This window comes from Apteryx mantelli, chromosome 13 (genome assembly GCF_036417845.1).
Source record: "Apteryx mantelli isolate bAptMan1 chromosome 13, bAptMan1.hap1, whole genome shotgun sequence".
NCBI classification, from domain to species: domain Eukaryota; kingdom Metazoa; phylum Chordata; class Aves; order Apterygiformes; family Apterygidae; genus Apteryx; species Apteryx mantelli.
Genome location: NC_089990.1, coordinates 25,957,361 through 25,981,091, shown reverse-complemented (window position 1 = coordinate 25,981,091; position 23,731 = coordinate 25,957,361). Strand labels below are relative to the sequence as shown.

Genomic DNA, 23,731 nt, shown 5'->3' with positions numbered 1-23,731 from the left:
GCTTCCACTGGGATGCAGACGTGCTAGTTAGGTCACGTTTCTTTCCCTCTGTGGAAATTTCCTTTTCTTCTTGCTTGTCCCCTGAGTCCCCAGAACACTGTCTGGCAGTTGAAGACTTCTCTGCACACCCTTTGCCACCCTGGCTCAATATGTGCATGTTCCACCTGTGCCATCTTTTGGCTCTTGGGCAAATGGTTTCCAGCTACAAGGTTGGTGCCTGGTGACTCCAGGCATTTCTGCCATCCTGGAGACTTTTTTCTCCTTTTTCATCTTTTCTGCCTCTGCTCCTGGGCCATGCAGGCCTACCTCGTGCCCCCTGCTGAAACCTCAAGAGACCCTTGGCCACTCCAGCTTCCTGTAGTCCCTCTGCTCCATCCGCACTAGAGGCATGGACTGGGACAGGGGGTCCCTTCTTGGTAAGGGAGCTGCTGGCAAGCACCACATGGCCCTGTCATCTCTCACCACCCTCTCTGGTGGTGGACAGACCAGCCAGGTCTGGGGGCTGTGAACACCCTGGAGGTGCTTGCTGTGGACCTGTGGATGGCTCCTGGCCCCTGGGGCCCCCAGGAGGGGGGTGGAAAGCACTTTCAAGAAACATGGGCAAGTGTGTCCTAGTGAGATGCCGGGAGAAGGACTGGCGGGGGGGGGGGGGTGGGGGGAGGGAAGGCACCTCGTCCATGCCCGGCTGCCTGCCAGGGGATTGGTGGGTCCAGGAGGGTGGCCCACTGGCAAGCTGGGGAGGCATCCTGGGAGCTGGGGAGGTGTCCTGGGAGGGTGTCCAGGTGCACAAGGGGCTGCTCTGCGGGGAGGGCTGGATGCCCAGCAGAGTGGCCTGGAACATCACAGGGTGGGCGCCCCGGGGTGGTGGCAGAGGGCGGGTGCCCAGTGGGATGGGTGCCTGCAAGAGTGACCTGTGGTGGTGGCGGGGTGGGTGCCACGGGGGAGCCGGGTGTCCGGCGGGGCAGGTGCCTGGGGGGTGGCAGGGCGGGTACCGGGGCAGGGGGAGCTGCGTGGCAGGGGGCTGGGGGGAGGACCCCAGGCGGGCGCCCGGCGGGCGGGTGCCGGGGCGGGTGCCCCGCGCGGCGGGCGCCCGGCGGGCGGCTCCGGGAGGGCGGCGGCGGCGGCGGCGGCGGGGCGGGGAGGCGGCGGGGCGGGCGGCCGTGCGCTCGGGGCCGCCGTTACCAATCAGCGCGGCGGGCGGGCGGGGAGCCGGGCCCGGGGGCAGGGGCGGCGCGGGGCGGGCGGGCGAGCGGAGCTGTGCGCGGCGCTCGGCAGCCGGGTGCGTCCTGCCGCCGCTCGCCCTTCGCAGCCCCGGCAGCGGCCGTGTGCGAGGCGGCCCCGGCGGGCCGTGGCAGCGCGCAGGGGCCCGGGATGTCCTCGTCGCCCGCGGAGGAGTGCCGGTCGCCCGTGGGGCTGGACTGCTGCAGCTGCTGCCTGGACTTGGCCAACCGGAGCGGGCTGGAGGAGGGGGCCGGGGGCGAGAACAACAACCTGGGCAGCCCCACCGTGAGCAGCTTCCGGCAGCTGCAGGAGCAGCTGGTTCGCAAGAACCTCAACACGGACAAGCTGAGCTCCATCATGCGCCAGGACTCGCTGGAGCCCGTCGTGCGGGACCCCTGCTACCTCTTCAACCAGGGCATCTGCAACAGGAACATCGACCAGACCCTGCTCTCCATCCTCCTACTCTTCCACAGGTGGGTGCCACTGGCAGATCCCGAGGGACTGCCAATGTGCTGGACATCCCTGGAGCCAGGCCTGGGGTGGCTGTATGCTCAGGAGCTGGTGGCTGGCAGTGCGGGGGCAAGATTTGGGGCCTGCAGTACCCTGAGCCAGCAGGGGCAGGAGGAGCTGTGGGGCTCTGGGGCAAGGTAGGAGTGACAGTGTGGAGGGGTACTAGGTGGGGAGAAGCATGAGCAGCCATGTGTGGCAGGGAGCCCAGTCCACTGGCCGTGGGTGGTGCCAGGTGGCATCCTGGGTGCAGGTCTGGGTGACTGCTCACATGAGGATCGGTGGTGCTCCTCTGTTCATTGGTGCCCCATGTGTCTGGGGAGCGACAGCAGCCTCCAGCCATGTGTCTTGGCACCTGGACTTTATGGACTTCCTGGCTTCATCTTGTCCACACAGGCACTGCCCGCATGGTGGTCTTGCAAGGAGATGGGCAGTCTGTTGCTCAGGAAACAGTCGTGATGCCACCCTTTAGAGTTAGTGGGAAGCTGGGGAGGGAACCCAAGAGTCCTGCTGCCAGGTCCTGCTCTTTCAGCAGCTTCCCTGCCTCTCCCTGGAGTGCATTGACTAGTGACAGATTTGGCCACGGTGGTATTTCCCAGCTCTGGAAAGTGACTCTGACCCTGCTCCAGCTGCTTCGACTCAGCTCAGAAAAGGCTCCTCTGGCATGGGGCTGCATGCCCCTGAGCAGCAGGACATGCTCTGGGCTTGTATCATCCACTTGTGTGAGGGCTGGGCTTTACCCTGCCGATGTCAAGGCAGGGGGAAGGCAGGAGTCTGGGATCCCTCCCTGCTCCCCTGGCCTGGCATTGCAGACAATGCAGACAAGGCTGTGACCCTGCAGGGCTTTCAGGCACTGGAGATGGGGGACCCCAGGCCTGGGGAGGGAGACAGAGCTGTCTCTGGTCCTGCACTCCCGGCTCCAGCTCTGGGAAGGGACTGACCAGCTAGTGGCCACCCTGGAGGGCTCAAGAGACATGCAGCAGACACACTGTGCTGGAGGCCAGTGGGCCCAGGGCTATCAGGCTTGACACTAGGAAAGCTGGGCTTGGCTAATGGTAGCGAGGACCCCCAGCAGGAGTGTGCTGTAGTAGGTAACAGGTAGCAGCTCCCGGAGCTGCCTGTGTGGGACACATGCCCTCTCCCAGGGCTGCGAACTGAAAGGGTATGCGGGCCCATGGGTGTGCATGTGGCAGGTGTCTGTGAGACTGGCAGGGTACACGCTGACTCTAGGACTCATTCCTCCACTGCGGGTGGGGCAGCTTGCAGGCAGGGTGCATGGCAGCACCTACGCATCTGTAGACAAAGCGCCCAGCACCTCACCGTCTCCTCCCCTTCTTGCACGCACATGCACCTGTAGGCGTACTCACTTGCTCACCCTCCTGGGCTGTGCACATGCATGCAAACCACCCCTCATGCCAACATATACTCCCCTTGCACAGTGCAGGAAGGCAGGTGGGCACACATGTGGCTGCCCCATGTGTGCAAGCAAACCAGGATGCATGCACACGCCTCCTCTCTGAAGCCAGCATCTCATGCTGAGCAGGCTGCTCGTTCCGAGCCATTCTCGATGGAGACGCTCTTCCTGCACTTACATAACTCATAGCTGCCTCTCAGGTGGGAAAGGAGGGGCCAGGCCGCCCGCCAAGGCAAACGGCATCAAGCCCGGGCTCCCGGCTGCACAGTGAGAGGCAAAGCCAGCTCTCAGCTGCAACCCACCCAGCCAAGACAAAAATGGGAATGAGCGAGGCAGAGATTTCCCCTTGCTCCGGGAGACTGCAGCCAGTTGGCATCGTGGGCGTGGGAGGGAAGCGAGACACCATCCCCAGCGCAGGCTGCCAGGCTTTAATGTTGGAGCCAAGCATCCAGGTTGCTTGCCTGGGGAAGGCAGTGACAGGGCCCATGGGTGAGAGGCAGGCAGTAGGGGCAAGACTTGCCTGCTTTTGAACTAGTCCCTGCTGGGACAGGACACACGCTGCTCCTGGTGAGCATAGAACTCCCCTGCTGTGACAGAGCAGCTCTGCTGCTATCTGCAGGTGCCAGGGGACCAGAGTCTCTCCCCATCTGTGCCCCTCAGTGCTCTGCACAGCAGCTTCCAAGTCTGTGCCCTAGTGAGTATTGTGTCCTGAGAGACTCTGGTCACTCTTGTTTGCGAAAGGCTGTGCCTAAACTGTGGTAAAAAGGTGTTGCATCCCTCCATCATGCCATGCTTCTAGACGGCTCACTGCTAACCTGGTCTGGAGACCCCTTGAATAATCGCACTTTTCCCTTGGGTGGCATAGTGTGTGGAGGCTGGGGGGCACTGCCTCAGGCACTGAAGGCAGGTGTGCCCACACCTGTGTGTACCTGTTTTGCTCCAGCCTGAACTTTCGCCTCCTGGGGAATGAGCCAAGATACCCAAGAGGTGATAGCATACAAAGCAGGGGATTGTGGGTGCCAGAGGAACACCTCGATAACAGGTCTGATAAGGGCACCATTGCTGCTGGCACTGGGGAACCCAGGAGGGTTTGTGTCCCTTGCTGTTGTTGATGTGCTCTTACACTGGCACGGGAGGAGGTCTTGAGGATACACTCACTCATACATGGCCAAAGTCTAGTATAACATGGGAGACCAAGCAGATCTGGAACCAGGATCTAGCTCCAGGGGCACTGGAGATAGTTCAGCCCATGATGGATCAAGCCCTGAGCTCTGCGATGGGGTTAGATCAGTGCTGTGGGTCTCAGGAGAACGTGCATGCTGCATTTCTGACCTGTCTCTGTGCATTTCCCTAGCTGGGTGGTCCCTACTTGGCTCTCCTCTCTCTTTGCTTTCTGTAGGGATGCTGTGAGGGATGCACAAGGTAGAGATGATCCAGACCACTTGCACCCATGGCTGGCACTCCTGCAGGAAATCCTCTTGCTAGGAGAGTGTATAAGGTCCTGCTTGAAAAGGGCATCTCCCCTCCATGCCCTACATGCAGCCTTGTGAACTGCTGACAGGAGAGGCCTGGGCAGCACAAAGGAGCCAGGATAGCACGGAAACACCAAATATAGGGAGGCTTCCTACTGCTGTACTTGGTGGGCCAGACACACATCTGCTCCCCAAAGGAGTTGGAGCTGTGGGCACACAGGCCACAGATCTCAGCCATCTCTTAACTCCACAGTGCCAGCGTTATCCCAAGATCGCTCATATAAGAACTACATGCAAGTCTGAACAAGTGTGGGATGGGGAGAATGGCACCACAGCCCTGTAAGGTGCGCGTGACCACGTGGCACCTTTCCCAAGGCTGGAAGGTGGTGAGGATAGCTGGCAGTGTTGGAGGGGGCTAGCGCTGCAGAGGGAGAACTGCACCCTTGCCTCCCTGGTGCTGGTCCTTCCAGGGTGTGCTCTGATGCATGATTCAAGCTGCGCTCCACCTGGCTCCAGGGTTGGGGAGAGGAGATATGTGCCAGCCACTCACCCACATCAACCAGCCTGTGCCAGGTCTGCTGCCCAGCCTCTCCCAGGGTGTCAGGATAAGATCTGGCAGCCTGGCCAGCCTGTGCCCCATCCTGCTACAGGCAGTAAGCTGAGATATCTGCCTAGCCTGACCCTCTCCCAGTGCTGTGAGATCAGCCACTCCACCTAATAGGATAGGCAGTGACACTTTGGTCTGAGATATGAACAGGGCTGGGGGCCACCTTCTTCTGGGCCCTGGGCAAGCAAAGGAAATTGCAAGGAGGCAAGGGAACGCAGCACGGGTGCAGAAAGGCTGAGAGAGAGGTTGGGCCATGCAAACGGGATTAAACAGTGCAAGAGAAGTCAAGCAGTACTAGTGCTCTCGGGGTAGGGTCAGGTCACCGAACAAGAGCTGTCTGGGCAGCAGTGCCAGGGTGGCATTTGGAGCATGGTGCGGCACCACTTGTTCCCATCCATCTTGTGTCATTTTGCCGCAATGATTCAGGAGAAGGAGATGGAGCCAGCATTTAAAGGGCAGCACTGAGCAGCGGGGCTGGGGAGCACATTCCAGCATGGAGAGTGGGCTGTCCAGCAACAAGGAGGCTTTGACTGGGAGAGGGGCTGTGCGCAGGAGCACGTGTGAGCGTGAGAGAGGTGTGGGTGTGAGATTGTTCTGCTGGGACACAGTTCCCTCTGGTTGGTGTGCTCTCGCAGTCCCCGCAGGGCAGATCTGGCCTGGGAGGTGGCTGTGAAAATGACCCTTCCCTCCCTGGACCAGTGCACGGAGGGTATTTGTTTGCTTTGCTCTCATGGAATAGAGCTGCATGTGGGCCCTGCCTGGCCTGTGTCTTGTAACATGGCTTGCTGAGCCCTACAGACTATTGAGATTCTGGGGACACTGGAGACTTTTCACTTAGCCTTGACACAGGGAATAGCTGACATCAATGTGCCCAAATCCTCCTGTTGCCTGAAAGATGATGGGCAGCCAGGTGCAGACCTGTCTCCTGTGCCCACCTTGGTTTCGACTGCAGGCATCCTGCTGCCCTGGAACTCACCCCAGTGAGACCTGGCAGCACCAGGGCACAGAGCAGTGTTCACACAGGCCAGGCTTGCAGGGAGCCTTGGTCAGGGCAGGGGAAGCCCGGCAGCAGTGAGCTCAGGCAGTCAGAGCAGGAGCTCCCTGCTTGTTACTCAACACAGTGTTGCCTGCGCAGGGCTGGGCTGAGCGCAGATTGGTGGAGAAGGCCCCGGGGGAGCCAAGGGGGAGGGAGGCAAGGACCAGCACATGGGCAACATGTGCAGCACCACAGAGGCTGGAGCGGAGCATGCAGAGGAAGAGGCGGGTCTACTGGCAGCTGCACAGCTCGGCTGTGCTGCTCACTATGCTCGGGATGGCTCTGCAAGGCTGCTGCCTGGCCATGGCACACATGCCACACTGTGCACATCTCCCCAAGGCCACTGTATGCCTGACACTGGCTGGTACCCCGAGACCCAGCTCCCTCCAGAAAGGAGTTTCCTTAACCTGCCTTGGAGTTTCGGAGAGCCCTGCTCAGCACCTCTAGCCCATCAGGGTGAAGCCAGGTGCCTCTGACTGCAAGGCTTTGCCTTTTGGCCAAGCAGAGCTGGCACAGCCAAGCTAAAATCCAATGATACTAATTCCAGCTGCACAGAAACCTGTCATCTTGGCCTTCTGCTAATGCTCAGACACTGCATGTCCATCAGGACACCTGGACAACTCCAAGTAGGCAGGGGGTAGGTGCCCCAGGACTAAAAGGCCAGGCAGGTATTGGCAACACAGTCTCATGCGGGAAATAATCACCAGGGTTTATTTCAACAGGAAGTGTGAGCCTTTGAACTTTAGGTTTGGAAGAAACTGGAGGGGCTGGAGCCAGAACAAGCCACAGGGGTCCCACAAGGTGGGACCATCCTGGTGCTGATGCTGGCAAGGGTTGGCTTCTGTCCCCCCCAGGGTCTCTGCAGGGCTGATAGCATCGAGGGGCTCAGAGGGTGTCATTTGCTGAGTTGCTCCTGGGGAAGGCAGAAGGACGTATGGTGCTGTGCACTCCAGAGAGCTGTTCCACAGCCAGCAGCCGGAAAGCCAGAGGCCTGGAGCACCTGTGATCAGACCCCAGAGGAAAGGGGGTATCCTAGCCCTTGAACATTTCGCAGGCACTTGGTGCTTCCCCTGGCTAATGACATCCTGGCAGGTTTGGGGAGAGGATATTACATCTGGGGTGCGGTCAGATGGGGTGTAGCCCAGAGCCCAGTGTGCCAGGTCTCACAGGGCAGGGTACACCAACGCTCGCAATGGCAGCACATCTCAGCATCATGGCAGCCTAGCCTCCTCCTGCTTGGCTGGGCCCCTCAGTCCTGCCCTGCAGCCCTTGACTATCCCTGCCTGGAGCTAACACAGTTGGGCCAATGGTCACAGAGCCATCGTGCTGGGTAGATGCATGCCAAGCACCAGCCCGGGGGGCACCAAAGGGAAGCCCTCCAGTGAGTGTGCGGCCTCCAGCAGTGAGCAGGGAAAGATTCACCCAGAGTCCAGATTGTGACAGTGACCCGGATTCACAGCTCCAAGCTTTAACTCCAGTTCACTGGGCATAAAGGGCTTGAAAGGCTTTTATTGTGATGGGCAGAACATCCTGTCCCCCTACTGAACAGTCCAAACAGCTTGCAAAGAGCAGCCTGGCACCTCCACTGCTCTTGGCGCTCTGGTGCCTGGGGAGACCGGAGCTGCTCTGTCACCAGCTGAGAATAGCCTCTAGCGCAGGCAGCGAGTGTGGCAGTCTGGCAGCCCTCCATGGTGCCACTACAGGCAGATCTCAGCATTCTGTGGCACTGTGAGAGACACCCTGTGGGCAAATCTGTGCCATGCCTCAGGGGACAGTGTGTCCCAATCCTGGAGCATCCCAAGGCTGTCCAGTACTGTGGAGCTGGGTTGTGAACTGGGGCTGGGGCTGACCTGGTGGTGGAGGCTTTTACAGCTTATCCAGCATCTCAGCTCCTGCCAGGCACATGGCACAAATGTGGGTGCAATGGGCAATGCCTTCTCTGGCACACCATGCCCTTGAGTCCCCCCAAGCTGGTGGTAGGGCATTCCCATGGCAGTGAGACTAAGGTGCAGCTGCCCGCCAAGTGCCTGCAGGGTCCCTATGGCCTGCCAGACTGCTTGGAGGGGCCTGATTTCACCCAGCCACATTGCAGGCTGGTAGTTTCCAAACCGGACCCCTTGCAGGGCCTTTTGCGGAGCCAGAGGGGTTCAAGGCACACACCATACAGCCGCATATTGGCAGGACCTGGCAGCAGCTTGTGAGCACAGGGAATATGACCATGGCATGTGTATATGCATGGTGCCCATGCCATGATTTGGCTCACCCTGTGGGGCTGCCAAGGGGAGAGAGGTTCTGGGGGATCCAGCACTTGGGAAATGAGTGAAACCCCCATTTGTGGAGCACAGAGAATACCCCGGTGTTTGTGGTGGGGTGATGTGTGGCTGGGTGTGTGTGGGTGAAGGCCAGAGAGGTATTAAAGGCTGCAATCTGTCCCAGATCCAGGGTTTGTGGATGAGCGCCAAGTTATATTTATCCAGGCGCTGCACATTGCTGGCTTTCGGATAGGAGTTTGTCATACTCTGTCTGTGTATCTATCTATCTATATATATACATATATTTATTGGAGGGGATTTTGCTGCAGAATGACTCTGGTGGCAGATCTGAAGACCTGGGGCCCCGCTCTAGTCTGTGTCCTGCTGACCTCTCAGCCCCATGTTTGGGATGTGATCCAGTCCTCGCAGACCCCTTTCTGCAGCTCCTCTGGGGAAGGCAGTCCTGCCTGGGCTACAGTGGTGTGGCCAGTGCAACACTGGGAGGACAAAGCAATTTTTTTCCATGGCTCAGCCATTCCCACGGCCTCATGTGAAACCATTCTAGTGATAACCCTGCAGCCCTGAGCAGAACTGCTTTGGGCTGTTCGAAGGCTGGGGATAGGCTCAGGCCATTCCCCAAGCACTGGCATGTGCCAGGTCACAGCTGGTGGCCCAGACTGGACACATGGAGGGCCACAGCAGAGCTGCAGGTACACGTCCTGCCGACAGCTTATTGTCTTTCATGTTGTTATTGTTCTGAAATGTCAGCGAGGCAATGATTTTAACGAAGTGTCCTCGGTTCAAAATGCCCGGGATTCTTTGCAAAGGCCAAGCGGGGTATTAATAACAGGCTCAGCTGAAACTTTGCAGCTCCAGCGCACGTCCTTGCCTGACCTTCTCCAGAGCAGCTTGTTTGTGCGTCGGCGGAGCAGCGGCCTCTCGGCTCCTCTCCCATTCCTGAGCCCCAACAAGGTTGTGCCTGTCTGAGCTTCACACACTCTGACGTGCCACAGGGCCTGGCCATCTGGCAGAGCTCTGGGGAAGGGGCTTTCAGGGGCTGATGAAGCTCCCTCCAGCACTGAGCATCCCCATCTGCCCAGGCAGGAGAGGGCAAAGCCCAAGTGCCTTTGAGAGAGGAAGGGGAAGTATTCAGGGGCTTGCTGGAATGCCAGCTAGCATGGCTAGCTTTTGGTGTATGGGCACAGGATGTCGATGTGCTGCTATCTCCCAGTTTCCCAGCCTCTGTTCTCTCATTACATAACAAACTGCTCTCCAATTAGAGGGCTGGACACTCCCCGCACACCGCAGGGCAGCAGCTGCCAGCACCAAGCGTGTCTGCACGGTCCACTGCCTCCTGTGAGATGGCCCAGAGGTTTCCTTCCACGGATGCCAGAGGCCCTGCCTTGGAATTCCTCTCTCCGTGAGCATCCGCCATAGGAAACACATGGTCTGAGAAGTGTCCCTCTGTCCCTTGAGAGCTGGAAGACTGCTCTGCCTGCCTTTCCCATCCTGCCCCGTGTTCCCAGGCAGGCTCAGAGCTTGGCTGGCCTGGCTGTGAACAGACCCCAGCAACTTGGGGAATGGCACAAGCCAGAGGAGAGACGGAGTCTTGGGCTGCTGTGTGGGGTCCTGGGGGCTCCTGCCTTGCAAAGAGGTGCCTGTCCTGCGGGACACATACCCATCCTTGTTGCAGAGTCATCCCAAGCAGAGGTGCGTGCTCTGCCTTGCAGGTTGGTGATCTCGGGAAGAGTTGGCTCTGTGCCAGCAAGGAGGCTCTGGGAGGGCAGTGCCAGGGCTGGCATCTCCCCTGCCCACAGTGCTCTCTGGGGCTCAGGGGCATTGCATAGCTCTGGCACTGTGGATGGTTGCTTTGGCGTCACAGCTGTGTCTGCTCTTTCCCTGGTTCCATAGCTGTTCAGTCAAATAGTGCTCCCAGCTAGTCGGGATGGTGCCCACTCTCTAGAGCGGGATCAAAATCAGACCAGAAGAGGGCTATAAAATAAAGGCTGGCCTGAAGTTCACTGTCTCACCTGTAACAAGATCTGCAGGGCAGGGGTAACCAAAGAAGGTGATAACACGTGGTCAAGCTATGGGACTCCTTGATACTCTTTGAAATGCTTACTGCCTGGACAGATTTGTGCATGAAAACTCAACTAAGGGCTGTTTAATCAACCCATCTTCCTTGGGGCTGGGCATCCCTGACCTGCTGGAGGCTGGGAGCATGTCCTGGGGGTGACTGTGCTCTCCCCCCACTGCTGGGCACAATTCTTGTGGGAACCCCTCTGGGTTGATGGCTGGGCTCTGCCTTACTGGCATGTGTCCCTCTAGGTGGCTGTGGTTGTAAGACCCTGGCATGAGCATGGTGCATAGGCAGAAGAGCTTTGGGGTGGCAAGGTTTGTTGCATATCCCCTTGGCATGATGCATACTGTCCCAGCACACTGACACAGCACTGGCTGCGCCATTTCTGCCCAAGCTGTGGCAGGCATCTGTGTGGTGCTGTTGTTGCCCAAAAACAGGCAAGGCATGAGACTAGGTTGCACAGTTCAGTGCCAGCAATAAGCAGATCAGTCTTTTTTTCTCTTCCCTTCTCACCCCAGCGTGCAGTGTACTGGGGAAGCCATGGCTTCGAGGACTTCCTATTTACAGCATGCATGACAGTTAAGCTGGTGGGGTAGTGCCACAGGAAGGCCTCTGTCAGGGCCGCACCAATTCTGATCACCCCTCCCCACACTGCCCAGGGCTGGAGTTTGGGCAGCTGCTCCTGGGGTGCTTTGGGGGACAGGGGCATGGGAGAAAGAAGGGGGCCAGTGACAATGTTAGAGAGAGAAAGGAAAATTGCAGCTCTCAGCAGGCCAGCGCTGGGGTGTGCACTCACATGCCAGAAAACACAGAACTGGGAGTACTGCCAAGTACCTTTATCAGAGGAAGCAGGCCGCCCAACAGCTGGACATGGGAGCCTGCCAGCTGCCTCCCTCCTCCCGCCCCACAGCTTCTCCAGCTCAACAGGTTGGAGGAGTCCCTGTGCCGCAATCTGTGCCAGTGTCTCACAACCCTGTATGGGTGGCGGTGGTTAGGAGGTGGCAAGTCCCCTGCCCACAGCTGCCAGCACTCCCTGTGTCACCGTGGCCCGCAGGAGCTCTTACTGGCTCAGTCGCTGTGTGGCGGTGGCAAAGGGAGTGGGGAGATGACAGGTTCTGCATCTGCCTTCCCCCATTGCAAACCCTCCCCAGGCTTCCAGGGTGTTGCAAAGGCCATGACTGCACTGTGCCGCTCTCCCCATTGCTCTGGGTCTCCTGACCCTTGCCAGCCAGTGGGCCTCGGCTAGGTCTGGCAATGCCAGCAGCACCAGGGGCTCGGATACCTGCCTGAACACTTACAGGAGGTGTACCCAGCAGAGACTGCCTTCTGCTCTAGAGCGCAGATGCCCTGGGTTGAGGGGTTTATGAGCCCTCCAATGCTATGGTGGGCACAAACCAGGTCCCCATGTCATGGGACTCCTGGCTGCATGGGGCAGTTACTGGTCATGCACAGCTCCTGGAAAGAGAGAGTGGAGCCATCGGTAGTGCCAAGTCTGCAGTAAACAGCTTGGCTGGGACACACCGGTCCTCAGGACAAGGAAACAAGAGCTGGCCAACTGGCTTTGTGCTGGCGCTTGGTGTGCTCCAGCATCCAGCAGCTCTGGGCCTGCAGCGCCAGCTACGAGCACAGCAGCCCCATGCCAGTGCTGCAGGGCAGGCAGGAGGGCATGCTGGAGGCTCCAGGCCCCTGGGAGCAGGACTGCTAAGTGGGACAGCAGATGACACCCTCCTGGGGACACAGCTGCCCACTTGCCTATGAGCTGGCCCCTGTCATCACCTCTTCCTCCCCATCACCAGGCAGGATGGGGCTCCACACTGACATGCCCTGCACCCAGCCCTTCCCACATCTGATCTCACAAGCTCCAGCTGTCACCGGTGTCCCCAGCCACCCCTCCCTCAGCTCCTCCATGGTACAGCTGGTTCTAGCACTGGCATCCTCAGTCCCCTTGGCCAGCAAGGCCATGGCTGCAGAATTTCAGGCTATCAATGGCAGAGTTTTCTTAGCTGCCTGTTTGCAGGCTGTGGCTTTTGCTTTCCCCCCTGCTCTGACCCTTTAAGCCAGAGATCTTGCTTTGCTGAGCAGCCTGGGCAGCTTTGGCTCTGTGCCTTTCCCGTATTGCTCTCCAGTGTCTTGGAGGCCAGGCAATAAACATTTCCCACGCCTCGGACCCTCTGAAGGGCCTTCCTCCCATTGAACTGAGTCCTTGGAAGAGAGCAAGCTAGAAATGCTGCCATGAAGCAGCTAAAAGGGCCTTGAGCTGGAGGGGGGGGGGGGGGGGGGGGGGCGTGGAGAGCACAGGCTGGGGAGAGGTGACTCCTGCTTGCATCACGTGCCATTCCTCCAGCTCTATTTCCAGAGCTGCCCACCCCAGAGCCGAATGAACATGGGCATCCTTTGGCATGTGGCACCGCAGTACCCAGCACAGGTTCAATGCGGGAAGCCTAGTGTGACGGCACATCTCGTCTCTGCCCCCTTGAGCCTTGGCTGTGGATGGCTCAGCCTCCCCTCACCTGCCTAGTCCATGGGCACTGGGACGCGTGTCCCAGCCTGCAACCCTTTGGGGCTGAGCCCACACTGTAGGTGTGGGGCTCCAAGAGGAGAGAGGGCTGGTCCCAGCCTCGAAGGAGCGTGTAACAGGGGCTGTATTATCCCTTGCTCTGTCCACGGCGTGTGCCTGCATCCTTACCTAACAGGCAGGCTTAACCCTTCAGCAGCTGCAACCCAGCTGTGTTCATGCCTCTGCATCTTATTAGGAATGGGGAAGGAGTTGTCACTAAACATCACTGCCCCAGCAATTGGGGCTGGCATCTTTGGGGCTGAGGTACAGCACTGTGCGTGTGCCTGTTAAGGAGTTGCTAGTAGCTTTGGGGTTTCCTGCAGGCCTGGCTGCTGGGGAAGGAGCAAGCAGTTGGTGCCACCTCCTCTCATAGCTGCTCCATTACAACCCCCTTTCTTTTTTCCCCCCGGAGAGTGCAACAATGAGTATCACAATTGCACTGCATAGTAGGTGCTGTTATTGTTCCCAAAATAACCGCAGGCACAAGCTGGGGCCTTGTCTGAAAAACCTCCCTTTGCTGTACACATGAGGCAAGATGCCGTGCTGCTGCCTCAGGGATGTGGCTCACACCTCTGGACTCCCTCACCCAGCCTGCTGTGAGGTGCCCATCACAATGGCCTCAGGTGTCGTTGGGCAGCACCAGGTCCACAGCCTCCTGCTCCTTAGGAAATGAAAGGGAGACATTGCTCACCCTGCTCTGCTGATGCCTGGCTCCGGAGGCGCACAAGGGGGGTGGTGGGAGAGGAAGCTGATCCCAGCAGCCCTGCTGGAGTGGGGCCAGCATACTGGGAAGACTGTCTGCCGGGGCCACAGGGGGCTGGGAAAGGGCCCCTCACCGCTCGGGGCGCAGCTGGAGTCCTGCGCAGGACTTGTTGCACATGCTGCCGGTGGCCCCTTTCCTGCCCCTGATCCATTCCTTTTCGGCTCATCAGTGGGGTGTTGCTGGTCCTATTCCGGATGTGCAGTGGAGTCTAGTGGTGAAAGCAGGAGAGCTGGGGGCCAGGACTCTTGGAGTCTGGTCCTAGTTCTGACGCTAACTCTGGGTCCCAGGAGAAGTGGCCTTCCCTCATCTTCCACCCTATGCTTCAGTGTCCTCCTCTGTAAACTGCTCAGACAGATTCCAGCCATGCAGCCTGGGGGCCTGGCAGAGAGCTGTGAGCTGCTGCTCTTGCCACTGGACTGTGGTGTGGAGCCACGGAGGCAGCTGGGCTGGACCAGTAAAGCCTCATGGATTGGGGGGGGTCCCTTCCTCCTGCATGAAGTGATGCCTGGGCTGCCCACACCCTGCATCCTGACACTGTGCATGCACGTGTGTGTGTCTGTGTGATTCATGAGTCAGGGCGATGTGTGTGTATGTGGGAGGGAGGAAGCATTTGCAATGCATATGCAGGATGCACCTGCGTGCATGCAGGAGGTGTGTGCATGTGTATGCATGCAGGTACATGCATATGCATGCAGAGTGCATGTGTATGAGTGTGCAGGGTGCATGCCCATGTGGGCTTCAAAGTGCACATGTGTGCATGCAAGGTGCATGTGTACATGTGTGTGTGCATGCAGGGAGTGCATGTGTACACATGCTAGCTGCATGCATGTTGATGCAGAGTGCATACGTATGAGTGTTCAGGATGCATGCCCATGTGGGCTGGAAAGCATGTGCATGCAAGACACAGGTATGTGTGCATGTGTATGTATGGCTTGCAAGGTGTTCCCATGTTCGTGTGCATCTGTCGACATGTCTATGGGGTGCCTGCAGCAGAGGGGACATCCCTCAGGTGGATGTGCAGGTCAGGGGCATGTGTGGAGCTGTGGGGCAGCAGGCTACAGGTGCCCCTGTTGAGGCTGTGCCAGCAAGAGGAGGCAGTTCCTGCGCTGGCCTAGCATGCAGGAGGGACTTGCCCCCAGCCAGGAGCAGTGAATCACCCTCACAGCAGGTGGAAAGCTGGCTGGATGGGTTGGGGAGTCAATGAGGCCCATGGAGAAGCAGAACTGTGTGAGCATGCAGGCTCATGGGCTCCTACCAGGGTTTCCTGTGGCGCTGTGTGGAGCCCACCAGAAGTGTCAGGAAGGGGGCACTGGAAGCAATCACTGAATGTCCCCTGGCCTCCTTGGAGGTCTCACTCATAAGATGGGTCCTTGGATACCTCCAAAAGGTGTTCTTCTAGGAGGGACAGGAGAAGGGGATGGAGTGTGCTGGCTGCATCCCCAAATAGCCAGGGCAGTAGTCCCCTGGTTCCTGCTGTGTCACACATTCAAGTGTGTTGTAGGGGAGAGAAGAGCATCGTGCAACTGTATCCCAAAATAGCATCCCTCACCTGGATGTCTCATAGAGGAGAGCAGCATCCTCCCCAATCTTACAGCTGGGAAACCCAAGCCACAGGGCAGTGACAGCCATGCCCATGGGCAGCTGACGGGGCAATGACAGAGCTGGGAAACACCCCAGCTCCCTCACTCTCGGGCCACTTGCTTTTTCCACTAGATGCCACTGCCAGTGAGGGATTTCAGATCATGGAAGTTCATGCCAAGTGCCTTTGCCCTGATCCCAGTGTCTCTGCTGAGACAAGGGCTGTGCAGATCGAATCCTACTGCCTCTCCACAGGGCTGAGCCAGACAAAGGCCCAGCAGGGCTTCCTTTCAATCCCAACACCCTGCATTGATATGCTTGCTGACTGGGCTGACTGCCCTCCTAGAGCTGGGCAGAGCCCAGGAGGGACAGCAGAGAAGTAATTTACTTATCTCTGTTTATTTTTGCAATGGTCCCAGCCCCGAGGGAAAAATATTTGAGGTGGCAGAGCTGAACCAGTTTCTTCTCAAAATGCTGCACTGCCATGTTTCCCTCTTTCACTCCAGTGGCCTTGGAAATAGCAGGCTTCTTCCCAGCGCTTGATGTTCAGGTGCAGTGTCAGGAAGGGACTGGGAAGGGCTCGGGATTCCCTGAGTAGTGCCGGGGCTGGTGAGCACCCATCAAGACTAGTAATAGTTTAGGGCTTTCTTTTGGGAAGGGGCCTGGACCAGGTCTTGGAGTACTCTGCAGTGGGGATGTGTCTGCAGCATGGAAATAGAGAAGTGGGGAAACTGAGGCCCAGTTGTCAGTGCTAGAGGCAGACTGGTGTCTGCCCACCGTCTCTCCCCAGGGCACTGCCCCTGCCTACCTCTCTGCAGGAGATGGAAGGTGGCACAGCTGATGACATGCCAGACCATAACACCCCAGCCAGCTGACTCTCATGGTAGAGCTGGGAAGGAGCAGTGGACAAGGTCCTCATTATAACAAGGATTTTTCTAATTTACTTAGAAGGGGTCTCCCAAAGCAGCCAGACACTCATGGGAATGGGAACTGGGTTGGCACACAGTGGAGGAGGAACCCAACTGGTATTGCAGAGTAGTGAAGGTGACCCAGCATCCCACATCCTGCCCCATGGGGTGCCCTTCAAGGTGCCTGTTTGTGATGAGAATGGCACAAACTCATCCTGACAAACCCCGTCCTGCTGCAGCGCCGGTGACATAGGCATGGGGCTCAAGGGACAAGGGCTAGGACAGGACTTGGGTGAGGCAGCCACAGAGTTGGAACACGTGAGAATGAGACTGCCTTAGTACAGGCTGGGAAATGCCCCCCCCCTTCTTTTCTCACCTCCCAAAAACAAGATAGGATCCTTCTTTGAACTGTGATGGGAAACCGAGTCCCAGAGTAGGTATGTGGCCAGCCTGGGGCCATGGATAGAGCTAGGAGGAGCACATCCCAGTGCAGGGCTTATTCTTGCAGCTCAGTTGGGGCTCTCTTGGCTTCTGCCCTTGGCGTGGGCGCCCTGGGATGCCACAGCCAAGGGGGAGAGGGTCCAGCTGTGCCTGGTGTCTGGGGGCTGTCACCCTGCCCACCAGCGGGCACCCTGGGAACAAGCGTGCACAGAGCGGCTTTCATCTGCCTGTGGAGGGGGGGGCCAGCCACCCGTTCCCGGCTCGGCACCCACACGGCTCGGGGTGGCACACTGTCCTGCCGGGCCCTGAAAGGACTGATTCAGTGTGGCTGAGGTCATCCGCCTGGCATGTTTACCCCATGCTCGTGTCCCCTCCCTGCCCTGCAGCCGCTGCTGCCGGGGATGTGGTCAGCACCCAGGCTGTCCCTGCCACCTGGCTGGGCCGGGGGGCCGTGGCTGCAGGCAGAGCTGGCATCGCTCACCAGGGCACTGGGCTGCAGCAGGGAGAGGAGAGGGACCGAAGAGGGGTCGCAGGCACCAGCATGGCCTTCCAGCCGCCGTACTCCCCAAGCCTCTTCAAGAGGAGGGACCGGTGAGTAGGGCCTGGCCCATGGACAGGGAGGGGGGACACATGCCAGGCCTCAGTGCAGCAGCAGAGCTGCAGGGACAAGCTCCTGCCTGGTCCCTTTGGCATCAGCCTCCTTGCTCAGCCCCCTGCCCGGCAGTTTTGCACAGACAAGGCCTGCGCTGGCAAGGAGGAAGGTGCGTTATTCCCCATGCAGACGGAGGGAGGAAAGGGTCCTGGGTGGTGGAAGGTGCTTCCCTGCAAAGCGGGACAGGCTTCCATCGCCATCTCAAACCTGTGTTTCTGGGGGGGTCCTGAATGTGCCTGGCTGCACAGAACTCCTTGCCCAGCCAAGGTGCACATGCAGGGCAATGTCCCACGAAGAGTCCTTCACTGCTCAGGAAACCTGGATCCTCATCCTGCCCTCAGAGGCAGTGTAAGACATCATATAGAGCAGATGCCCTGCCAGCTTGCTCTGCGGCAAGTCATTTTGCTGCACCGTGCCTCTGTTTCCCTTTCTAGTGGGCAAATATCCCTCTTCCCACTCTCAGCCCTTTTCCTGAGGAAGGGGCATGGGAGCAAGAGGCACCATGCTTGTTTTGTGCCCTGCAGCCTGCGACGGTGCCAAGAAAGGCAGAGATAGTGCCGCTGGCTCGCCTTCTCGGGTGGTTCTCCATGCTGGCACAGACCAACCGGGTGCTGGGCACCTTTGGCATCGGGGACAATCCCAGATTCTGGGGTTTCAGGGTCCTTGGCAGCCCATAAACATCTCTGGGGTGGCACTTGCCTCTGCCAGAGCTAACACTTTTGCTGGGTTAGCTTTTTCCCTAACACAAGGTGCATGGGGATAACTGTGACACTGGGCATGTCAGGCTGCAAGCCCCACTGCTGGGGTCTGAGCCCTTCTGCTTGAAATGCCCTTGCATCTCTCAGCTCAGGACTGCCTGCCAGCCCCAGGGTGGTGGGAAAGGACATCTCGGGCACAGGGAGGTGGCCGGCTGCCACAGTAATGCAGCCAGGCGGCTGGTGAGCTTCCTTCCCAGGAAGGCACCAGCTCCTGCATCCCAGCAAGGGAAGGGAAATCTCTCTGGCTGCTCTGCTTCCTCTGAGACTGTGCCCTGGCGTGGGCTTTCCTCCAGGATGTCTGAGTGCTGGGAGACGGCTGAATTTGGCATCACCTCCTGTCATGGCTTGTTAACACAGACCAGGCTCTGCAGGGCTCCAGTCAGAGATAGGGGGCACCAGCATGGATGCAGCCTGGGTGCTGAGCAAAGTCCTGTGGGGTCCAGAGGGCAGAGATAAGGCTCGGAGCTGGCGGGGCAGGCTGGGGAGGACATCCGAGGGCTGGGAGAATGTTGCCTGTGGTCGGCAATGCCAAATCCAGCCCCCACCATGTCACCAGGGGCATTTTGGAGGGCTTGGCTGAGTCCCACTGAGGGGATGGAGGAGATGCGCTCGCCTTGTTTGTTCCTGAGAGTTGCCCTGTGGGTGCGGGGAAGAGGTCCCCTGATGCAGCACCGCCTCTGACCGCCGGGAGGCGGCCTCCTCCGGCTGCGAGGCTGCTGGAGGCGAGGCTCAAAACATGTTTTGGTAGAGGGTTATGTAAGGTTTGAGCGGGCGGGGTTTGCAGCGCCGGGGGCGGCCCGGGCGCCGCCGTGGCCCAGGAGTTGTTTGCACGCTGATTGCGGGCCTTTCTTTCGTTTTGCACACCGATTTTTGTTTTGCACAGCGATTGCTTTTCCTTTTTCTTTTGCACGAATCTTTGCAACCACGTCAAGGTCCTGCTGCCCGGGGTCCCCTGCGGCACACGCACAGACACCCCGAATGCAAGACCCCGACAAGGCTGTTTTCCTCCTTTTCTCCATCTCTAAATGGCAGCCAGAAGAGTTGCCTTGAAGGCTGTAGTGGGGTGGCCGCAGCCGAAACACCTTGCCCCTTGCAAGCTCGGATATGTGGGGGTTGCACAGCAACTGGGGTGCTGAGGAATGTGAGGTGTGCAGGGACCAGGTGGGCTGCAGAGGAATGGGGGGGGCGGGGAATAGATGGGGTGCAGAGGAGTGTAGGGGCAGCGGGCTGGGAATGGATGGGGTGCCAGGACTCAGGGTGCAGAAGAGCAGAGGTGCAGGACTGGGTGCAGAGGTGTGCAGCTCGGGAGTGCAGAGTCACAAGAGCGCGGTGTTGCGGTGCAGGGGTGCAGGACTGGGGTGCTGAGGCCCGGGGCTGCAGGGCCAGAGCGCAGAGGCACAGGGGTGCTGAGCCAGGCTGCAGGGGCGGTGAGCTGGGGTGCAGCGGTGCTATATGGGGGTGCAACCCCGAGGTGCAGAAGTGCTGCACTGGGGTGCAGGGGTGCCGTACTGGGATGCTGTGCCGGGTTTGGGGTCGCTGCACTGCAGAGCAGGGCTGCAGACGGGGGTGCCGGGGTGCCGCTCTGCGGTACTGCTCCGGGGGCAGCGGTGCGGCGCTGGCGGCCCGGGTGCAACGCCGCCTCGGGGTGCCGCGGCGGGGAGGGCGGCGGCGGTGGCGGCGGGGCCGGCTCGGCCCGGCCCCCGGTGACGCCGCGTGACGCGCGGCCGCCATATAGCGGGCGGCGGCGGCAGGGAGCCGCAGTGCGCCGCGCCCCGTCCTCCGCGCTCCCGCCGCCGCCGCAGCCATGAGCACCGGCATGTACCAGTCCCCCATGGAGGTGGCTGTCTACCAGCTCCACAACTTCTCCATCTCTTTCTTCTCCTCCCTGCTCGGGGGGGACGTGGTCTCCGTGAAGCTCGACAACAGGTAGGGGCAGCCCCGGTGCCGGCCGCCCCGCCGCTCTCCGCCGCCGTCGGGGCCCGGGGGTGGCTGTGGGCATTGCCGCCTCCCCCCCCCGCGGTCGGGGGGACCCAGCGCGTTGTCCTCGGTGAAGGGGGGGGATTTGGTTCCTTGCTGCCCCCGGTGCATTGCGGCCCGAGGGAGGGTGAAGATCGGTGCATTGGTCCCCGGGGTAGCCCGGTACATTAATCTCGGCGAGGGGGGGGGGGCAGTGCATAACTGCCCTGGGAAGCGAGGCGGGCTCTGGGACTCGCTGCTAACCGCGCTGCCTCTCCGCTCTCTTCCAGCGCCTCCGGAGCCAGCGTGGTGGCCATCGATAACAAGATCGAGCAGGCAATGGTGAGCCGCAGTGCTGCCTCCCACCCTGCTGCCCTAGCTCCGCGTCCCTGGGTGCTTGTGCTGTGGATCGCCGCTCCCCGGCGGTGCTGTGGCGTGGAGGGGGGGTTCCTGCTCTCCAGCCTGTTGCTGGCAGAGCGGCTCCTTTGTCTGCCTCCTGCAGCTGGCAGAGCTCATTGGCTCCGGCAGCGCCGCAGTGCGCAGGGAGCCCGCCGAGGGAGGGATGGCTAGGTGGTTGGGGGGATAGGATACCTGGGAAGGACCCTCTGGTGCTGTGGGATGTGGGGGCAGGCAGTGCCAGGTCCCAAGAACAGTAGGGAATTACAGCCTGCTGACCTGCTGAGGGGTGTTGTGGGGGACGGGAGGGAGAACGCCTCTGGAGGCACCGAGACCTAAGGGACAGGGGAAGCCTAAGGTTGCTTCTGGCCCTGGGCTGGCAGAGTCAAGCCCGGTGAGTGCAGAGCCCTGGCTGAGGAGCAAAGGGTGGGGTGGAGAGACCCAGCCTTTGAGAAGGCTCTTCACCCTGCTTGGCAAGAGGCTGGGGGACAGAGCCCTGCAGGGTAGGGTGGAAGCAGCCCTGAGGGTATAACCGTTGAGTGATTGGTCTGTTTGCTTGCCTCTTGCAGGATCTTGTGAAAAATCACCTGATGTATGCAGTGCGGGAGGAAGTGGAGGTCCTGAAAGAGCAGATCAAAGAACTGTTGGAGAAAAACTCCCAGCTGGAGCGAGAAAACAGCCTTCTGAAAACACTCGCCAGCCCCGAGCAGCTGGAGAAATTCCAGTCCCGGCTCCCCACAGAGGTGCTGTGCCCAGAGGAGCAGAGCCCAGGGGCGCCGGCCCCGGCTCAGGATGCCGGGGGCTCTGCGGTATAAGGTGGCTCTGTCCTTGGGGTGGGCAGAGCCACAGAACTCTTTCTACTTAATCTCCCGCCAAGTTGTTTCCGCCTTCATCTCACGGAGGACTGCCAAACCCTAGCACTAGCAGTAGTGCTGAGAGGTGCCCCCCAGGCAACCCCGTCCAGACAGTAGAGCCAGCTGCTGTCTCCTGCACGAAGATGCTCTTCTGCGAGGGAGACGCGGTGCTGCACCAGCAGCTGACCCCCCCCCCGTCCGACCTCCCCCTGTGTGCTGGGAGTAAATCTGTGGCCCGGCTGACCTGCCTTTCCTGGGCTCTGCTGAAACCTGGGAGTCTGTGACACACCGGCAGTGCCAGGTCGCCTTTGGCACATGCGTGGGAATACAAGGTTGGAAAAAGCGCACGCCAAGTCCCGTGCCTTTGCTGCACTGTGCAGTGGGGGGGTCTCTTTCTGGCAAAGACTGGTCTTGGAGGAAGACAGTTGTTTAGTGAGAGATACAGATTTGTCCCTCTAGCCAACCAGGAGCATGCTGGAACCAAAACCTGACTTTAAGCAGCACCAGTGTTGGCAGTTGTGGTATAGTGCATGGCTGTACACACATCAGTGTGGGGATTACAAGGAAAAGCTTGTTTTATTAGTTCAGGTATCTTCTGTAGACATATCTATATATAAACACACGTGAATACAGGTGAGCAGCGCCCACAAGGCCGTGGGATGCCATGTGGCCCTGCCCCTGGGGCCGATGTGCCCATCTCTGTACAGCTGGGGGATTCAAGTCAAGACTGGAATGGCACATGGCTGTAACTGGGTGGACAGTGCTGCAAGACTGCTCCCTGGCAGAGGGAGGGAAGGGTTTGCTCCTTCTCCTGTGCCGACTGAGGTGGGAGCCACGGGGCAGCTGCAGCAGCGGAAGCGTCTGGACTGAGCACTGGGCAGAGGCAACGGTGGCTGCGGGGCGTGCTCCAGCCCACGGGGCTCGGAGGGAGCAAGCCTGTGACTCCGGGCGCTGTGCCTCCCCCAGCCAGCTCTCTGGGAACTGACGGGACGTCCGCTTTGACGTCAGACTGTCAGAGCAATGACACAGTTGTGTAAATCTAGGTAGAAATGGCAATAAACTCTACTTTTTTATACATATAGGCTCCTGGAGCTCTTTGTCCGTGGCTGGGAAGGGGCTGGCAAGGGGGGGTGGTTAGGGTCCAGGCAGGCAGTGTGGGTCCTGCGGAAGGTGTTGGCAGCCTGTGCCCCGCTCCTGGTCTTGGGGGCAGATGCGCAGGGACAGCAGGGATGGGATGGCGCCAGCGGAGGAATTCCCTGCATGATGCAAACTGGTGCCTGGGTTATGTAAAGAGCTCGTGGGGGCAGGGCTGGCTCTGTTCCTCCCCCAGCAGCCTTGCTGGGTCCCCTGCTGGCTCTGCAGGGAGAGAAAGGGTGGCTGTGTGCTGCCTTCTCTGCCAGCTCCTTGGATTCAGGCAGTTGGGAAAATCCTGTGGCTCTTCACCTTCAGGGGCGCACCAGTTCCCCCTCTAGACTGCTCTGGCTGGGCCCAGAAGGGATTTCTAAGGCAAGAGCAGCCACTCCCTTCCCAGGATGCTGGGTGTGTGGTGGGAAAAGGTGCATTGATCCCACAGTTCCAGGCCAGTGCAGGCAGATTTTCTTCCCCTGTATCATGTCTGTGGCCAGAGCCACTTGCAGGGAGGGCTGGGTGGTGCTGGACAAGCAGAGAGGAGGCCCAAGAGCAGTGTGGCATGAGGGCACCAGCTAGCAGGGACAGAGAGCAGGGTGGGTGCCAGGGAGTGGGTTGCATTGGGACAGCTGGAAGTGGCTGAGCTGGGTTTGCTCTGGGGTATAGAGCTGCTCAAGAGCCAGGCAAGCAGATAGAGTACCCACCAACCCCTTTTCATCACCCTCTTCCCACAGCTGTGCTGAAGCCTTTGCCTTCCTGGCACCGTGTCCCCTCCCCCCCCAGTAGTACAGCTCCCACCAGTGCCACCTCAGCTGGCCTGCTGGGGAAGAGCTCCCAGCTCCCTCCTTCTACCTGCTCTTGGAGGGAATTGGGATGGTGCGTGGTTCCTGAGCAGGGTGCATTCCAGTCTGTGCCTGGCTTGCTCCCTATGCTCTGCCCAGGCTGTGCTGAGCCACGCTCATCTCCCTGCACAGCTCGGCACTTTCTCTGCTAGTTTTTCTGTGTCTCTTTGCAGCTCTCACTCTGGTTTTGCTCTATCCTTTTGAAACACAGGATGATGGGCAGTGCATGGGCCAGCCAGGCTCAACAGTGCTGGATGTAGGGTGAGGGTGTCCCAACCCTGCCCTGAAGAGCAGCCAGCTCCGGATTAA

General features: G+C 59.5%; 1 protein-coding gene across 1 annotated transcript; it reads left to right on the top strand.

Moving 5' to 3' along the window:
* The first annotated feature begins 1,300 nt into the window (after nt 1-1,300).
* Nucleotides 1,301-22,529, top strand: TSC22D3 (TSC22 domain family member 3). Its single transcript, XM_013942233.2, has 3 exons — nt 1,301-1,694; nt 20,493-20,544; nt 21,168-22,529. The coding sequence occupies exons 1-3, from the start codon at nt 1,372-1,374 to the stop codon at nt 21,411-21,413; spliced, it is 621 nt and encodes a 206-aa protein (XP_013797687.1). The 5' UTR covers nt 1,301-1,371; the 3' UTR covers nt 21,414-22,529.
* The last annotated feature ends 1,202 nt before the right edge of the window (nt 22,530-23,731 follow it).